This window comes from Oppia nitens, unplaced genomic scaffold (assembly GCF_028296485.1).
Source record: "Oppia nitens isolate AA-2021 unplaced genomic scaffold, nextdenovo-longstitch-racon4-pilon3 scaffold2_pilon_pilon_pilon, whole genome shotgun sequence".
Taxonomy (NCBI): Eukaryota; Metazoa; Arthropoda; class Arachnida; order Sarcoptiformes; family Oppiidae; genus Oppia; species Oppia nitens.
The window spans coordinates 2,139,078-2,156,431 of record NW_026533210.1 but is presented as its reverse complement, the minus strand read 5'-3'; the positions used below and the strand labels follow the sequence as shown (position 1 = coordinate 2,156,431).

At 25.8% G+C, this 17,354-nt stretch overlaps 4 protein-coding genes across 4 annotated transcripts; all 4 read right to left on the bottom strand.

The window, feature by feature from the left end:
• Positions 1-1,075: 1,075 nt before the first annotated feature.
• LOC128955547 (cytochrome P450 9e2-like) lies at positions 1,076-3,251 on the bottom strand. Its single transcript, XM_054301220.1, has 6 exons — positions 3,222-3,251; positions 2,723-2,872; positions 2,450-2,627; positions 2,014-2,373; positions 1,494-1,956; positions 1,076-1,425 (listed from the first exon to the last, which is right to left on the bottom strand). Exons 3-6 carry the CDS (start codon positions 2,609-2,611, stop codon positions 1,076-1,078), a joined length of 1,335 nt encoding a protein of 444 aa, XP_054157195.1. The 5' UTR covers positions 2,612-2,627; positions 2,723-2,872; positions 3,222-3,251.
• Positions 3,252-4,612: 1,361 nt separating this feature from the next.
• LOC128955546 (uncharacterized) lies at positions 4,613-10,651 on the bottom strand. Its single transcript, XM_054301219.1, has 12 exons — positions 10,629-10,651; positions 9,734-9,883; positions 9,496-9,673; positions 9,056-9,415; positions 8,511-8,973; positions 8,115-8,440; positions 6,536-6,591; positions 6,248-6,397; positions 6,001-6,178; positions 5,579-5,938; positions 5,044-5,506; positions 4,613-4,962 (listed from the first exon to the last, which is right to left on the bottom strand). The coding sequence occupies exons 1-12, from the start codon at positions 10,649-10,651 to the stop codon at positions 4,613-4,615; spliced, it is 3,057 nt and encodes a 1,018-aa protein (XP_054157194.1).
• Positions 10,652-11,224: 573 nt separating this feature from the next.
• On the bottom strand, positions 11,225-13,223 carry LOC128955544 (cytochrome P450 3A8-like). The gene is made up of 5 exons (XM_054301218.1): positions 13,153-13,223; positions 12,896-13,045; positions 12,609-12,789; positions 12,161-12,505; positions 11,225-12,061 (listed from the first exon to the last, which is right to left on the bottom strand). The coding sequence occupies exons 1-5, from the start codon at positions 13,221-13,223 to the stop codon at positions 11,225-11,227; spliced, it is 1,584 nt and encodes a 527-aa protein (XP_054157193.1).
• Positions 13,224-14,472: 1,249 nt separating this feature from the next.
• LOC128955543 (cytochrome P450 6k1-like) lies at positions 14,473-16,579 on the bottom strand. Its single transcript, XM_054301217.1, has 6 exons — positions 16,509-16,579; positions 16,213-16,362; positions 15,927-16,104; positions 15,482-15,859; positions 14,918-15,407; positions 14,473-14,822 (listed from the first exon to the last, which is right to left on the bottom strand). The coding sequence occupies exons 1-6, from the start codon at positions 16,577-16,579 to the stop codon at positions 14,473-14,475; spliced, it is 1,617 nt and encodes a 538-aa protein (XP_054157192.1).
• Between the last annotated feature and the right edge of the window lie 775 nt (positions 16,580-17,354).

The window sequence follows — 17,354 nt, the reverse complement described above, 5'->3', positions numbered from 1 at the left end:
TGTATGTGTATGTGTATGTGTATGTGTATGTGTATGTGTATGTGTATGTGTATGTGTATGTGTATGTGTATGTGTATGTGTATGTGTATGTGTATGTGTATGTGTATGTGTATGTGTATGTGTATGTGTATGTGTATGTGTATGTGTATGTGTATGTGTATGTGTATGTGTATGTGTATGTGTATGTGTATGTGTATGTGTATGTGTATGTGTATGTGTATGTGTATGTGTATGTGTATGTGTATGTGTATGTGTATGTGTATGTGTATGTGTATGTGTATGTGTATGTGTATGTGTATGTGTATGTGTATGTGTATGTGTATGTGTATGTGTATGTGTATGTGTATGTGTATGTGTATGTGTTATGTGTATGTGTATGTGTATGTGTATGTGTATGTGTATGTGTATGTGTATGTGTATGTGTATGTGTATGTGTATGTGTATGTGTATGTGTGAGATTAAATCCTGGGCATGAAAATTTTCACACTTTATTATTAATAACAAATTGATGTTGAATTTTATATTTATATCAATCAATAATAAATAAAATAATACTAACATACAAATATAGTATATAATATACACTGTATATATTTATATTATATTATATTATTTTTTAAAAAAAAAAAATATGTATTAATATTAGCAAAATATTATTTATTAGTATAAATTTTTTTTGAAGTATATTTGTATTTATAATTATTGCATTATTTTTAATTATCTGATAAAATAAATGATAAGTAAATATTAATTAATATAATATATTTTGATAATCATATTGACAGACAATTTCATAATAAACTGATTTCTAATTATATTATTTAAGTTAAATTACTTGTATAATCAAGTAGTAAAATCAAATTAGTTAATAATGTAATTTTCTAAAATCGATAACTTAAAGCAATTAAACAATAAATATATAATATATTATATTTAGTATTATTATTATTAATTTGTAAAAAGTATTTATATAATATTTGATAAAATACATTAGTTTGAACAAACAATTTTATAATATAGTTTAACACAATTTGTTTATATATCAATAAAAAGTCAAATAAAACTTTTAAAAAATTTAAACTCTATGTTTGATTCCTATTTTAATTTCTCCACAATTAAACAAAACTTGCATTTTCAAGGGTTTTAGTTTATCGGGAGTGTTGTTTGTCCGCACAAATCGGTATTTATTGACCAAATAGGCTGTGGCTGTCTTTGCCTCCATCAATGCAAACCTCATTCCCACACAATTTCTGGGACCCAAACCAAACGGCATATAAGTATAGGGAACTAACTTATCCCGATTGTAGGGCATAAACCTTTCGGGATCCCAACGATCGGGTTCGGGATAATATTCGGGACTGTGATGTATATATTGAATGTTTGCGCTAACAATAGTTTTCTTTGGTAAAGTTATGCCGGTATCGCCTAAAATATTAACAAAAATCATATAAAATAATATATAAAATAATTATAAAATATATGTCAAAACAAACCCAATTTATAATCTTCAGCAGCCATTCTATTGACGGAAACCAATGGATTGTAAATACGAAGTGTTTCTGCAATACACGCCTCAAGATATGGCATCTTTGAGATGGACTCATAGGTATAGTTGCCATCAAATTGTTTGATTTCTTCGTACAATTTTTGTTGACACTCGTCATTCATCGCTAAACTGTATGTCATTAATGTCAACAACGAAGCGGTAGTTTCATAGCCAGCGATAATAAACAACAAACTAGAAGCCAGAACATCGTCTTCGGTGATATCAATCTTGGGCTTAACAATAGTGTTTTGTTTGTCACCAATTGATCCATAAATTTCTTCATTATTATCACCACCGATATCTTTGTCGTCAGTGGTGTCCAGTGTTTTGTTCTGAGCATTTAAAATGAGTTGCAAATAATCTTTACTTTTAATACTTTCTGTCTTTCGGCGACTGATTATAGATCGGATCTAATAATTAACATTTAATTAATTCATATTTATAATAATACTAATTATAATATTTACAGCTGTCCTGAAAAATCTATTAACATTCGGGTGATTAACCGTAAATCCTGTCCATTGAATCAATTTGGGAAACAATGTAACGGTAAAGAAGAARATWAATGTACGCCAAGACTGAGTGATAACTTTTTGAGCGTTTATTAGRAATTCATTTCTTTGTTGTCCATAGGTATCGATTTTGGTCCCAAAAGCACACGAAGCGATCACATCCATAGTCAGACTAGACATCAATTTTTTGATCTCTATTTCGGCCATCAATTTATTTGTCAATTGTTTTTCAAAATTTTCATCCAATCGTTTGATACAATCGTTGACTATTGGATGCATTGAACGCATTTTGCCCGACGAAAAGGTTGGTGTTATCTAAAAAATATTAATAAATAATAATTTTAATTACCGGTAATAAAAGATACTAATATATATAAAAAAATGATAATACAATTGATCGCATATTTTTCCATTCATTTCCTTTAAGATTAAACAGTGATCTATCGGTCAGTTTGTCGCCAGTGATTAAATCGTCTCTATTGGTGAACAAATGAAAATCTTTTATCATAATATCTTTAATCAAKTGTGGATCCGCTATCATCACCATTGGCATCGATCCAAAGTAATCACTGAAAAATCATTGTTTAAGTTTTTATATATTGTTTTTATATAAAAAAAATTATTWATATTGTTTAYACAAAAAAAAAAATATATTAATTAATACCAATATATTTTTCCATATTGTTTAACATTGTCGACAAACACGTCTTGAATAGGTTTTGTAAAATTTTGATAATAAGTGCCGATAATTGGCAGCGGTTTGGGTCCAGGTATGCCAAGTGATGTCCCGAAATGCAAATTACGGGTCAAATAACTAGAAATTTATAATTTATATACTAATTAGATCTCTGTTTTATTAATAGATTAGTATAAACAATATATGGTATATATTGTATGCTTATTTATTTTTTATTTAAATAAATTAATAATTATTAATAATCGTTTCCTAACATTTAAAAATTATATAGTAGTGTAGTATATATATAAATTATTATATATATATATATAAACATAAATAAGAATAATTTATTTATTTTTTCATTTAAAAATGTTGTTACTTTTATTAAATACACTTAATAAATGAGTACTAACATAATAAATGTGCAAATATAAAATTAATTAAAATATTTATATAATTTATAAAAATTATTTATTTCACTTACTAGTAGATTAAACCAATTATACTAATGATCGCAATTAATATAATTATTGCCATAATATTATAATTTTTACAGATACACCTCTAAACTGTAAATGTTATTYTAACTTAAAAAATAACTTTATTATTATTATTGCTATAATTTTCTAAGATAATTACAATACCAGTATAAAATTTATTTCAAAWATTTTTTTAAAACGTATATTTTTACAATATATAATAAATATTGAATATATTTGTGAATAATTTTTTTTACATATTATATGGTTATGTACTGTATTTATATACTAATAAATTATCAGTAATATTATAATATAAAACATCAATCAAACTTAAGACTAATAAACATGTATTTTCAAAAATATATAAATAAATTGTCAAAATTGTCTAATTGTCTAATTGTATGATAAAAACAACATATAATTTACTTATGATTTTAATTATAGTTTTTTWWAAATGTTTATCTGACATATATTTAATTTCATAAACATAAACTTTATATTCAACAGATAATATATAAATTATATTATAATACAATAAATAATAGATAAATTTATATTTTAAACGCAATTATAGTTTAGTAAACAAAATTAAAATACTATATATTATATACATACATACTTTAGTAGATTTTCAATTATATATATATATCTAATAAAATCAAACAACAACAAAAATCACTTACAAAAACATTTTTATTTAAAAACACAATGAAAAATAAACAATTAATAATTTTAGAAATTTAATTTTTGACTAACATATAACTATAGTACAAAATTTAACACAAAATGACTATCAATAACAATGTCTAACTGTCCACTAGTTTTAGGTTATATTGATAGTTAGGACTTATAATACATTATCATTAATTTTTTAACAATTTTTTTTTTTGAATTAGATTTTATAGTAAAGTTTTATGAATAAAATAAGATTTATTTAATATCATATTTAAAATAATTTATGTTTCACTCAGCATCTCTGACATTACTAGAGTATTAGGGCTCATGTAGTCAAATAATAGGTATGTCTATAGTGTTATAAAATTGTATTAGTTATTTTAATTATTTTTTAAAAAAAATAAATCTTAATTTTTGCAAAATATAATATTAATTAGTAATTATAGAAAACTAGTACAATATTTTGCAGTATATTTTTATTTATAATTATTATAATAATTTGATTTAAAAAACATAATACTAATTGTTAATAATAATCAAATACTAGATAATCGTATTTCATAATAAAATTTACCATAATTTGTGTATAGTTATCAATTAAGACATATAAAAATATCTAACAATTAATGTTTAATTTAATAATTTTATATTTATATCAATAAATGAAATACTACTAAACATATAAAAGTATAAAAAATTAAATAGAAATATTCAAGTTTTATACTCTATGTTTGATTCCTACTTTAATTTCTCCACAATTTAACAAAATTTGCATTTTCAATGGTTTTAGTTTATCGGGAGTGTTGTCTGTCCGCACAAATCGATATTTATTGACCAAATAGGCTGTGGCTGTCTTTGTCTCCATCAATGCAAACCTCATTCCCACACAATTTCTGGGACCCAAACCAAACGGCATATAAGTATAGGGAACTAACTTATCCCGATTGTAGGGCATAAACCGTTCGGGATTCCAACGATCGGGTTCGGGATAGTATTCGGGATTGTGATGTATGTATTGAATGTTTGCGCTAACAATAGTATTCTTTGGTAATGTTATGCCGGTATCGCCTTAAATATTAACAAATATTAAATTTAATTTAATAAAAAAAATTATATAAAATAATAAATAAAATATATGTCAAAACAAACCCAATTTATAATCTTCAGCAGCCATTCTATTGACGGAAACCAATGGATTGTAAATACGAAGTGTTTCTGCAATACACGCCTCAAGATATGCCATCTTTGATATGGACTCATAGGTATAGTTGCCATCAAATTGTTTGATTTCTTCGTATAATTTTTGTTGGCACTCGTCATTCATCGCCAAATTGTATGTCAAAAATGTCAACAAAGAAGCGGTAGTTTCATAGCCGGCAATAATAAACAACAAACTAGAAGCCAGAACATCGTCTTCGGTAATATCAACCTTGGGTTTACTAATAGTGCTTTGTTTGTCACCAATTGATCCATAAATTTCTTCACTATTATCACCACCGATATCTTTGTCGTCACTGCTGTCCAGTGTTTTGTTCTGTGCGTTCAAAATGAGTTGCAAATAATCTTTACTTTTAATACTTTCAGTCTTTCGGCGACTGATTATCGATCGGATCTATTATTAATTAAATTATATTTTTATTACTGATAATAAAAATTATTATTTATTTAGTTATATAKTTATTACAGCTGTCCTGAAGAATCTATTAACATTCGGGTGATTAACCGTAAATCCTGTCCATTGAATCAATTTAGGAAACAATGTAACCGTGAAGAAGAAGATAAATGTACGAAACGACTGAGTGATCACTTTCTGAGCGTTTATTAGGAATTCATTTCTTTGTTGTCCATAGGTATCGATTTTGGTCCCAAAAGCACACGAAGCGATCACATCCATAGTCAGACTAGACATCAATTTCTTGATCTCTATTTCGGCCACCATTTTATTTGTCAAATGTTTGTCAAAATTTTCATCCAATCGTTTGATACAATCGCTAACTATTGGATGCATTGAACGCATTTTGCCCGACGAAAAGGTTGGTGTTATCTAAAAATGTTAAAATTATTTTTAATTAATAAAATAAACTAAAATATTAAAATTGATAATACAATTGATCGCATATTTTTCCATTCATTTCCCTTTAGATTAAACAGTGATCTATCGTTCAGTATATCGCCAGTGATTAAGTCATCTCTATTGGTGAACAAATTAAAATCTTTTATCATAACATCTTTAATCAATTGTGGATCCGCTATCACTACCATTGCCATCGATCCAAAGTAATCACTAAAAATCATTGTTTTTAAAGATTATTACTATTGTTTATTATCAAAAAATAATACAACAAATGCATACCAATATATTTTGCCGTATTGTTTAACATTGTCGACAAACACATCTTGAATAGGTTTCGTAAAGCTTTGATAAAATGTGCCGACAATTGGTAGCGGTTTCGGTCCAGGGATGCCAAGTGAGGTACCGAAACGGAAATTACGGGTCAAATAACTAGAAAATTATAATTTATATTATAGATTTTTTTTATAAATACATTTAATAGGATTAAATAAATACTAAAATAATGGACAAATTGAAATTAATCATATTATTAATATTGTTTTTAAAAAAATTATTTATATAACTTACTAGTAGAGTAAACCAATTATAGTAATGATCGCAATCAATATAACTAATGCCATAATATTTTACTTTTTTTACAGACACACACCTTTATAATGAAAATGTTATTTTAATTAAACAAATAATATATATTAATATATAGGTATATATATATAGAATATATTATTATTAAATTCACAACTAATATATTTTCCTAAAATTATTTCAATTTCATTGAATAAAATTTATTAAAACGATATCAAAAATGAAAATTTTAATAATATACGAAAAATATCTATTATATATTTCAAAAGCGAATAATACCTATATATATATATATATATAAATTTACTTATTAAGTAAATACATTAATACATTTTCAGTAATACATGTGTACAACAATACAATAATTATATTAGTAGTATTTACACACCTTATAATTGAAAATTTTTTTAAACAAATAAAATAACTTATATAATAAAATAATTACTATATAAGTCAATAAATTATTTATTTCAACGATTTTTTAAAAATGTAAATTTTAACAATATATAAATACAGTATATATATAAATATTGAATTTATTTATGAATATTATATATATATWTTTTTTTATTAAAAATTATTGTTTAACTACGTACTGATAAATTCAATCACTGATAATATAATAACTATATAAAGATTTTTTAAAAAGATTATTATAACTAATAATAATAATTAGATCTAATAAACAAGTTTTTTCAAGGATATAAATAAATTGATAAAATTGTTCAATTAAAAGATAAAATCATTTATTATTATTATTAAATAAATATACTGTATATATATGATTGATGATCAAAATGCATGAAAAAACTATGGAATTTTCATTGTTTGTTACTATACATACAGTTAATACTATTTGACGGTCAAGTTTTATAATTTAAGTTTAAAAAAATATTAAGCTATAGTTTTTATAAATTAATTAACTGTTTTTAATTAAAATAATATATTGATGGTGTAGCATAAATTACATAATAGACTAGCAATTTTTTTTAATAGCATCATCATTATATAGCCTAACAATATATTAGGCTAAATCAGCAAATAGTACACTAAAAATTGTTTGTTACTATACTATGAAATTTACTGTACATTTACTATATACGTATAGATATAATATACTGTATATACGTTTTGCTATATTATTATGGCTCATGTAGTTCATTATAATAGACTTACATTATAATTATTATAGAAAAAAATTCACATTTTATTAATAATAACAATTGATGTTTAAGTTTAATAATTTTCTATTTATATCAATCAATGATAAATGAAATAAACATACAAATATATTTTTGTGTAATATATCATATTTTATTATTTAAATAAATATTAATATCTGCAATATATCATATTAAACATTAAATAAATACTACAAAAATATATTTGTATTTATTTGATAAAATACATGATAAATAAATACTGTATTAATTTAAATTATATATAATCGTATTGACAGACATTTTAATGATAAAGTTTTAAACAATTTGTTGATAAATATTAATAATTAAAAAAATAAAATAAAAATATTTAAATTTTACACTCGATGTTTGATTCCTACTTTAATTTCTCCACAGTTAACCACAAATTGCATTTTCAATGGTTTCAATTTTTCGGGAGTATTGTCTGTCCGCACAAATCGGTATTTACTGATAAAATAGGCCGCCGTTGACATGGCCTCAGTCAATGCAAACCTCATTCCCACACAATTTCTGGGACCCAAACCAAACGGCATATAAGTATAGGGAACTAACTTATCCCGATTGTAGGGCATAAACCGTTCGGGATTCCAACGATCGGGTTCGGGATAGTATTCGGGATTGCGATGTAAGTATTGGACGTTACAACTAACAATAGTACTCTTTGGTAAAGTTATGCCGGTATCGCCTAAAATAATATTTATATGTAATATTTTAAATTATTTAAAAAAAATAAATTTTAATACAAAAAACAAAACCTAATTTATAATCTTCAGCAGCTATTCTATTGATGGCAGACAAGGGATTATATAAACGAAGTGTTTCTGCAATACACGCCTCAAGATATGGCATCTTTGAGATGGACTCATAGGTATAGTTGCCATCAAATTGTTTGATTTCTTCGTATAATTTTTGTTGACAATCGTCATTCATCGCCAAATTGTATGTCAAAAATGTCAACAATGAAGCTGTTGTTTCATATCCAGCCACAAAAAACAACATACTAGTGGCCAAAACATCGTCTTCGGTAATATCAATCCTGGATTTATTAGTACTTATTTGTTTATCACCAATTGATCCATAAATTTCTTCACTATTGTCACCACTGATATCATTGTCATCAGTGGTGTCCAGTGTTTTGTTCTGTGCGTCCAAAATGAGTCGCAAATAGTTTTTACTTTTAGTATTTTCAGTCTTTCGGCGACTGATTATCGATCGGATCTAATGTCATATAAATTTTCAATTTTCAAATTTTAGTTTTTTTTAAATTTTAAAATTTTTTTATAAAGTATATAATATTTACAGCTGTCCTGAAAAATCTATCAACACTCGGGGGATGAATCGTAAAACTGGTCCATTGAATCAATTTGGGAAACAATGTTAAAGTCAACAAAAAAATGAATGAACGCCACGAATGAGTGATCACTTTCTGAGCGTTTATAAGAAATTCACTTTTTTGTTGTCCATAGGTATCGATTTTGGTCCCAAAAGCACACGAAGCGATCACATCCATAGTCAGACTCGACATCATTTTCTTGACCTCTATTTCGGCCACATTTTTATTTGTTAAATGTTTTTCAAAATTTTCATCCAAACGTTTGATACAATCGTTGACTATTGGATGCATTGAACGAATTTTTCCGGACGAAAATGTTGGACTTATCTATAAAAAAAATAGATAAAATAATTTTAATTTTAAAAATATATATTAATAAATAATAAAATATAAAAAAATAATAATACAATTGATCGCATATTTTTCCATTCATTTCCTTTAAGATTAAACAGTGATCTATCGTTCAGTTTGTCTCCAGTGTTGAAGTTATCTTTATTGGTGAACAAATGAAAGTCTTTTATCATAATATCTTTAATCAATTGCGGATCCGATATCACCACCGATGGCACTGTTCCAAAGTGATCACTAAATTCAATGTTTAAGTTATTTTATAAAGCAATTTAAAATAAAATCTTAATTTTTTACCAATAGATTTTGCCATATTGTTTAACATTGTCGACAAACACCTCTTGAATAGGTTTCGTAAAGCTTTTATATAAAGTGCCGATAATTGGTAGCGGTTTGGGTCCAGGTATGCCACGAGAGGTCCCGAAATCAAAATTACGGGTCAAATGACTATAAAATACATAATAATTACAGTTTATTTGTTTTATATTTAATATATATATTATTTTTATATTATAAATTATAATATATGCATTACATCAATAGTATAAAAATAATTTTTTAAAATTAATTAATTAAACTTAATTATAATACTGTATATAAAACTTATTTATTTTACTTACTAATAGATTAAACTAATTATAGTAATGATTGCAATTAATGTAGTTAATGACATAATATATTAATTTGATATTCAATATTATCATTAAATAAAATTTAAAAAATATTAAATATATTTGAAAAAATAAGATTTTTATTTTACTAATAATTTATATTATATTGTACTATAATTATGTATTTTTATATAATGTAAAAATTACAATAGTATTACTAAGTTTATATACTACTAGTCTACTAAACAATTATTTGCAACAATATAATTGTTTACTTTTGAATTAAAAAAACAAAGAAAATTATTATTTATTACTATGATTTCATTGATATTCAAAAATGTACTTAAGATCTTATGTATGAATTTTATATGATTACAGGTATTACCTGTACTTTATATTTACTATACGTTACGTTATAGACGTTTCGCTATATATTTTTAGTACTTATGTAGTCCGTGACGTCAAAATAAATATCAATATATCAATAATATTATAATAAAATTTTCACACTTTTTCTTAATTACAAATAGATATTTCTAAAGTCTAATAGTTTTCTAATTAAACTAATCGAAATCATATACCATAATACTAACAAATATATCATGTAATATATATATATATATATATATATATCATATTTTAGTTAAATGATTAATTTTATTTTTTTTATTAAATATTAATATCTGTAAATTATTAATTATTAGATAGAAATAATGTTTTATTTTTAATTAAAAACTTTTATAGAAATAAAAATTAGTATATCACACATACAAACACATAGACATACAAAGTTAAATAATAAATTATTAAAGATTTAAAATTATAATTTTTTATTTTATATGGAAAATGACAAATACTTTTTTTAAAAAAATCTATTTTTTCATTAATCTATTTAATATATTTATAGATAATACACAATTTATGAATTAATTACATGTTATTTACTTTTTTAATATTAAATTAGAAAACACTACCGGTAATTTATAAAATTAAATATCTTTGATAATATGTTAAATATAAACATTGATGAAAATTAAATAGTAAATTATTATACAATATTAAATATAATTATAACAATTGATATACCGGTAATTGTAAATATTATTAATAATAATAATCCATTTCTATTAAATATATGAACAGTTAATAAAATATAAATAAAATAAACTGTATGTTTTTATAGACGGCGTTCAATACCAATATTGACAGCACAGGGCCTTAAAAGAAAGTCATACTTCGCGTACGTCAACGGTATTGTTGTATTAGCCGTCTGTATGAACCGATATCTAGTGATCAGATAGGCTACAGCTGTCTTCATTTCCATCAATGCAAACCTCATTCCCACACAATTTCTGGGACCCAAACCAAACGGCATATAAGTATAGGGAACTAACTTATCCCGATTGTAGGGCATAAACCGTTCGGGATTCCAACGATCGGGATCCGGGAAGTATTCAGGATTTCGGTGTAGCGATTGTATGTCGCACATAATCAACATGCCTTTCGGTACTGTAATGCCAGTATCGCCGACAGTATACTCTCGGGCAGCCATACGTCCGACAGTACTGATCGGATTGTAGACTCTGAGCGTTTCCGCCACACACGCCTCCAGATATGACATTTTGGCTATAGTTTCGTAATCGTATTGATTGTCAAACCGTTTGATTTCATCGTAAAGTTTTTGCTGACAATCGGGATGAAGTGCCAGTGCATAGAACAGGAAGGACAGTGCCATCGAACTGGTGTCATAGCCGGCCACTAAAAAGATGATAGAGTTGGCCAATACGTCGTCGTCATCAACTTCGCCCTTAATGTCGGCAAAATGTTTGTCCACCGATGACGACTTCGCTGTCTTCGTGAATATTTCGTCGCTGTTGATGATGTTATCGTCCACTTCTTTATTGTTGTCCGACGACAACGATGTCTTATTTCTGGCGTCAATCATTAGCTGTATATAATCTTTATGTTTCGGACCCGATCCGTCTGCCCGGCGTTTATCGACAATTGTCTTAATCTTTAAAAAAAAAAAATAATAACATTTTTTTTTTGAATGACAATTGAATTGAAATATTCAATCATAAACTGTTTTGAATAAAAATTATTTGACACTTACAGCTGATCTGAAAAATGTTTCGACCGCCGGATCGATTAACTTCAGTCCCGACCATTGAAGCAAATCTTGTGAAATGGCGCCCACAATGAACGTCAATAGTGTCCGCCAATTGGCACTCAGTAGGCGTCGCGAGTAGACTATAAAATCATGGGTCCGTTGTTCGTCGTAAGTGTCGATTTCGTTGCCAAAAGCGCACCGGACTATCACATCCATTGTCATCTTTGACATTGTTGTCGTCATTTCAATCTCTTTTTTGTCCGACAAATATCTGTCCAAACGTTTCACACACTCAATGATAATCGGATGCATTGCACGCATTTTTCCCGATGAAAATGTCGGACTAATCTACAAATGTTTTTTTTTTAATAATTAATATTTTGTGTAAAACTTATGATATAATTGATGAATCAATTGAATAGGTATGTCTTCTCTCTGCAGGTATACTTACCACTGATCTCAAACTTTTCCATTTGTCGCCCATTGCCGTAAACAATGCCCGATCGGCAATCGGGTCATTGAAATTGATTAGATCGTTGCGATCGACAAATATATTGAAATCTTTTATATTGACATCTTTGATCAATTGTGGATCAGTTAGTACTAGTACGGGTCGGGTACCCAAATAGGTTCTATTAAATGACATAAAAAATATAAGATACAAAAATAATTTTTTTTTTGGATAATTTATATATATTAATATATATATAAATTTAATACGATTTCCGATATACTAACCCATAAAGATTGCCATAAGTTTTGCGATTATCTAAATTTATCTGAAAGGCTGGCTTTTGAAACATTTGCCACATTGTGCCCAATATTGGCAACGGTTTGGGTCCATTGATACTACGGGATGACCAATAGCTATAATTGCGGGTCAGTCGACTAAAAWAAATAAATAATTATTATTATTATTAAAAAAAAGTTTTAGAAAAATACTTAATTAAAACTTTATTTTTTAAAATCATTTTTTTGTGTATATTAAAACTTACTAATATAGATATAATAAGATTGTTGATATAATAGCCAATTGTTGCCAACCAAATAATGCAGCAAACAACATGGTCAATTATTATTTATTTATTTTTGAAAAAAAATAATTTTTATTATAATAAAGTTTTGAAAAAACTAAAAATTTATTAGTCAACTAAATAATACTTTATTTTCAAAACTACTTAAAACTACTATTTATATGAGAAAACACATTTACAGTATATTTATATATCATATAATTTGTTTATATAATATAGAAAATATTTCAGGGTCATATTCATTGATAGATTTATTTTTATTATAAATATCAATAATAATATAATTTATAAATAAAAATATATATATTTATATGCTTTTATGTTTGAAATAAAAATAAACTGCTGGCAAATATCCAGTGCATAGATAAATGACATTTAAATCAACAATAAATAAATAAATTATCAATTGATAAAAATAATACTAGAGTTGTTATGCAATAATAATATATGTTTTATTATTTGTTAATATATTTCAAGTACATTGAAGACTAGTGTAGTCCGTGACGTCACAACATAYCATAATAAATGATAAAAATACTTATTAACTATAGATTATGTATTATATACTGTAGTATATATACATACAAAACGATTAATGTGTGTATAAAGCAGTATAATCACTATTAAGTCACGCCTCTAATAGCATAACATAATAGTATTACACACATACAGTGTCATTGTATGTGATATTGACCAAAAAAAACATGTAACTCCATGTGTTATTTTAGTACTTAAGTATTTATAGGATAAAATGTGATATAAAACCTAATAATATAGTCAATAAAAGTACCAAATAGTCGTGACCAAAATATTTGTGATTAAACCCCTAAATAATCCTAAATAATTGCAAACCAGTGTCCAGATATTATGTGTAAAAAATAGTTTAATTAATTAATATATACATAACACAAATGGTTTAATTTGATATTAATAATAATAATAAATAAATTTTATTTTAACAATTTATAAATTTTTAAAATAAAAAAATTATTAATTTAATGCTTGAGTTATAAATATATATATATTAATTTAAAAAACTTATTTAACTTAACAGTATTACTAGTACTAGTATGTTTTATAAGTTTAAATTAAAATTGTAAACTAAAATAATTAACTTATTAATAAAAAGGCTAATTTTTAGTTAAGAATTTTTAACTAAAAAATATTGTGCAGATATTACATAAGTTTAAATATAATAATAATCTACACGTAAAATACTTTTATAAAATATATAATTTAGAGGATTTTTTTTTAAAATTAGTAAATCTTTATTAAATAAAATTAATTTCTGTTTTCAACTCCGACATAGATATCGTCAGTAGTGAACAAAAATTCATATTTTTTAGATTTCAACGATTCAGTAGTTTTCGGTGTCTTTACAAACTTGTATTTCGTGATCAGGTATGCGATGGCTGTCTTTGTCTCCATCAATGCAAACCTCATTCCCACACAATTTCTGGGACCCAAACCAAACGGCATATAAGTATAGGGAACTAACTTATCCCGATTGTAGGGCATAAACCGTTCGGGATTCCAACGATCGGGTTCGGGATAGTATTCGGGATTGCGGTGTAAAGCCGAGACATTTATCATAACAGGCATACCCTTTGGTATTGTTAGACTGATGTCATCTATTGATTGTTGTTTATCCAACATATATATATCACATATTATATAATTAAATTAATTATATATTTATTAATAAAAAAAATTTTATATCACAAACCAATAATATAATCTTCGACAGGATGTCTGGACAGCGATGTAATTGGACTATAAATACGTAATGTTTCGGCGACACAGGCCTCCAGATATGGCATTTGGCCGATACTTTCGTAGTCATACTTACCATCAAATTGTTTGGTAACTTCTTCGTACAGTTTTTGCTGACAATCCTGATTGACGGCCAGTGAATGCATTAGTGTGCTTAACGTAGTGGCAGTTGTTTCATAACCGGCCACAAAAAACAGCATCGAAGTGGCCAACAAATCCTCATCAGTGATATCATCCTTAGGTCTACTATACTTCAGACTGTCTGTCGAACCATAAATCTCTTCAGTTTTGTCATCACCGACCACTTGATGACTATCATTGCTATAGTTGTCTATAGTTTTGTTTTTTGCGTTAATCATTAGTTGTATGTAATCGTTATGTTTTTGATTGGTCAGTCCATCCGCCGCCGCCGCTGCCATACGTTTGTCGACAATTGACTGAATCTATTGGATGTAATCGTATATATCAATTGATATAATAGTGAAATTTATCATTTTAAAATAATTATATTCATTACAACTGATACGAAAAATCTTTCAGCTCCCGGTTCCAGAAACTTAATACCCGACCATTTCAATAGTTTCGTTGATATCGCCATCACAGTCAGCACAACATATAACCTCCAATTTCCGCGAAATACTTTTTGTGCGTTCAAAACAAAATCGCTGGGTTTTTGATCACTACTATTACTACTACTACTACTACTACTATTTATATATGCATCGATTCGGGTGCCAAAAGCACAGGTAGCGATCACATCCATAGTCAGTCCGCCCATAGCTTTCTTCATTTCCACCTCATGCTTGTCCGACATATATCGGTCCAAACGTTTGATACAATCAATGATCAGCGGATGCATTGAACGCATTTTTCCGGACGAAAAGGTCGGCGATATCTAAATAATAATTATATTAATTAAAAAATAAAATAAATATCTATTAATATCATATTGTTTAGCATACAATTGATCTCATTTTCTTCCAGTCATCGCCTTTAAGATTCAATAATGATCTGTCGTTTATCGGATCATAGGTTATCCAATCGTTTCGGTCGACAAACAAATGAAAGTCTTTGACAAAAATATTTTTGATTAGTTTGGGATCGCCCACTACAAGCACCGGGCGATCAGCCATATATGTACTAATTGATAGAAAAAAATAAGATTATATTTTTTTTTGAATTGATAACTATAAAGAAAATACAATTAGTTTACAACAAGTTTAAAAAAAATAAAATTTAGATACTAACCCATAAATTTTACCATATTTTTGATAATTGTCCCAGCCCAATTCAGGTATTGTTTTATGAAATACTTGATACGATCCGCCCATAACGGGTATCGGTTTGGGACCACTGATACCACGGGACGACCAATAGTTAAAATTTCGCGTCAAATAACTATTTGTATTTAAAAAAAATAATATTTATAAGAAATATATTTATATTTTATATAAAAAAATTTTAACAAAATCAAAAATTAGTTTTCATAAGTTTCCTAATAAAATATTTTTAAAAATATATAATTCACACACAATAATACTTACAAATATAATGCTATCAAAACAGTACCGAAAATAATCAATGAATTCCAGCCAAACAGCGCCGAGAAAATCATTTTTTGTTTGTTTGTTATTTGTTTACTAATTTTTTTTTAATTAAAAATTTAATGAAACAATTAAAATAATTAGTTTATTTGTTGCTATTATTTGCAATTATATTGTATATAAATTAGTTAACAATATTAATAATCTGTGTGTGTGTGTGTGTGTAATATAATACATTGTATATCATACAATATTTATATTATACAGTATATACAACTACTATTACAATATACCAGTATTTATATATAAAGTACAAACACACAAAATTTATTTAGGATTTATTTAGTTTATTATTAAAAAGTAAAATTCAAGGTTTTCATAAAATAAATAAATAAATATATATATATATATATATATTTAAAAAACAGTGTGACCAACTGGATTATTATATTTATAAAAAAATGCAAATAACAAAATTACTATTAACTTTATGAAACTTTTTTATATATCTAAAAATTTGTTGGTTTTTAGTTAGAGTTAAATACAGTATATTTTATAAAGTTAAAAAACAGAAAAATATTTAATTTTTTTTAAAAAATATTACTGTCTATTATGAAATGTTTTTATTCTCAAAATATAATCTGGCAATTCTGATAGTAGTAAAAAAATGTTATAAATTTTAATAAACTGATATAAAAACTTTATAAATAAACTGCTGTTCATTAGGTACAGTACATTACGTACAATATTTTTTTTTATTAATGGATTTTAAATATTAAATAATTTCAATGTCAGAAGCAAACATTGAGTTCATAATTTTAGGTTAATTTTAGTTTATTACAAGTG

What these genes read in the sequence shown, in the direction of transcription:
- LOC128955546 (XM_054301219.1), bottom strand. Translation starts at nt 10,651, where the DNA reads ATGATATATTTGTTAGTATTATG. An exon ending in CAATATGGCAAAATCTATTG is followed by an intron (nt 9,674 to 9,733) that starts GTAAAAAATTAA and finishes CATTGAATTTAG; the next exon opens with TGATCACTTTGGAACAGTGC. An exon ending in GGAAAAATATGCGATCAATT is followed by an intron (nt 9,416 to 9,495) that starts GTATTATTATTT and finishes TTTTTTTTATAG; the next exon opens with ATAAGTCCAACATTTTCGTC.
- LOC128955544 (XM_054301218.1), bottom strand. Translation starts at nt 13,223, where the DNA reads ATGTTGTTTGCTGCATTATTTGGTTGGCAACAATTGGCTATTATATCA. An exon ending in ACTTATGGCAATCTTTATGG is followed by an intron (nt 12,790 to 12,895) that starts GTTAGTATATCG and finishes GTCATTTAATAG; the next exon opens with AACCTATTTGGGTACCCGAC. An exon ending in GGAAAAGTTTGAGATCAGTG is followed by an intron (nt 12,506 to 12,608) that starts GTAAGTATACCT and finishes AAACATTTGTAG; the next exon opens with ATTAGTCCGACATTTTCATC.
- LOC128955543 (XM_054301217.1), bottom strand. Translation starts at nt 16,579, where the DNA reads ATGATTTTCTCGGCGCTGTTTGGCTGGAATTCATTGATTATTTTCGGT. An exon ending in AAATATGGTAAAATTTATGG is followed by an intron (nt 16,105 to 16,212) that starts GTTAGTATCTAA and finishes TCTATCAATTAG; the next exon opens with TACATATATGGCTGATCGCC. An exon ending in TGTCGAAGATTATATTATTG is followed by an intron (nt 14,823 to 14,917) that starts GTTTGTGATATA and finishes AACAATCAATAG; the next exon opens with ATGACATCAGTCTAACAATA.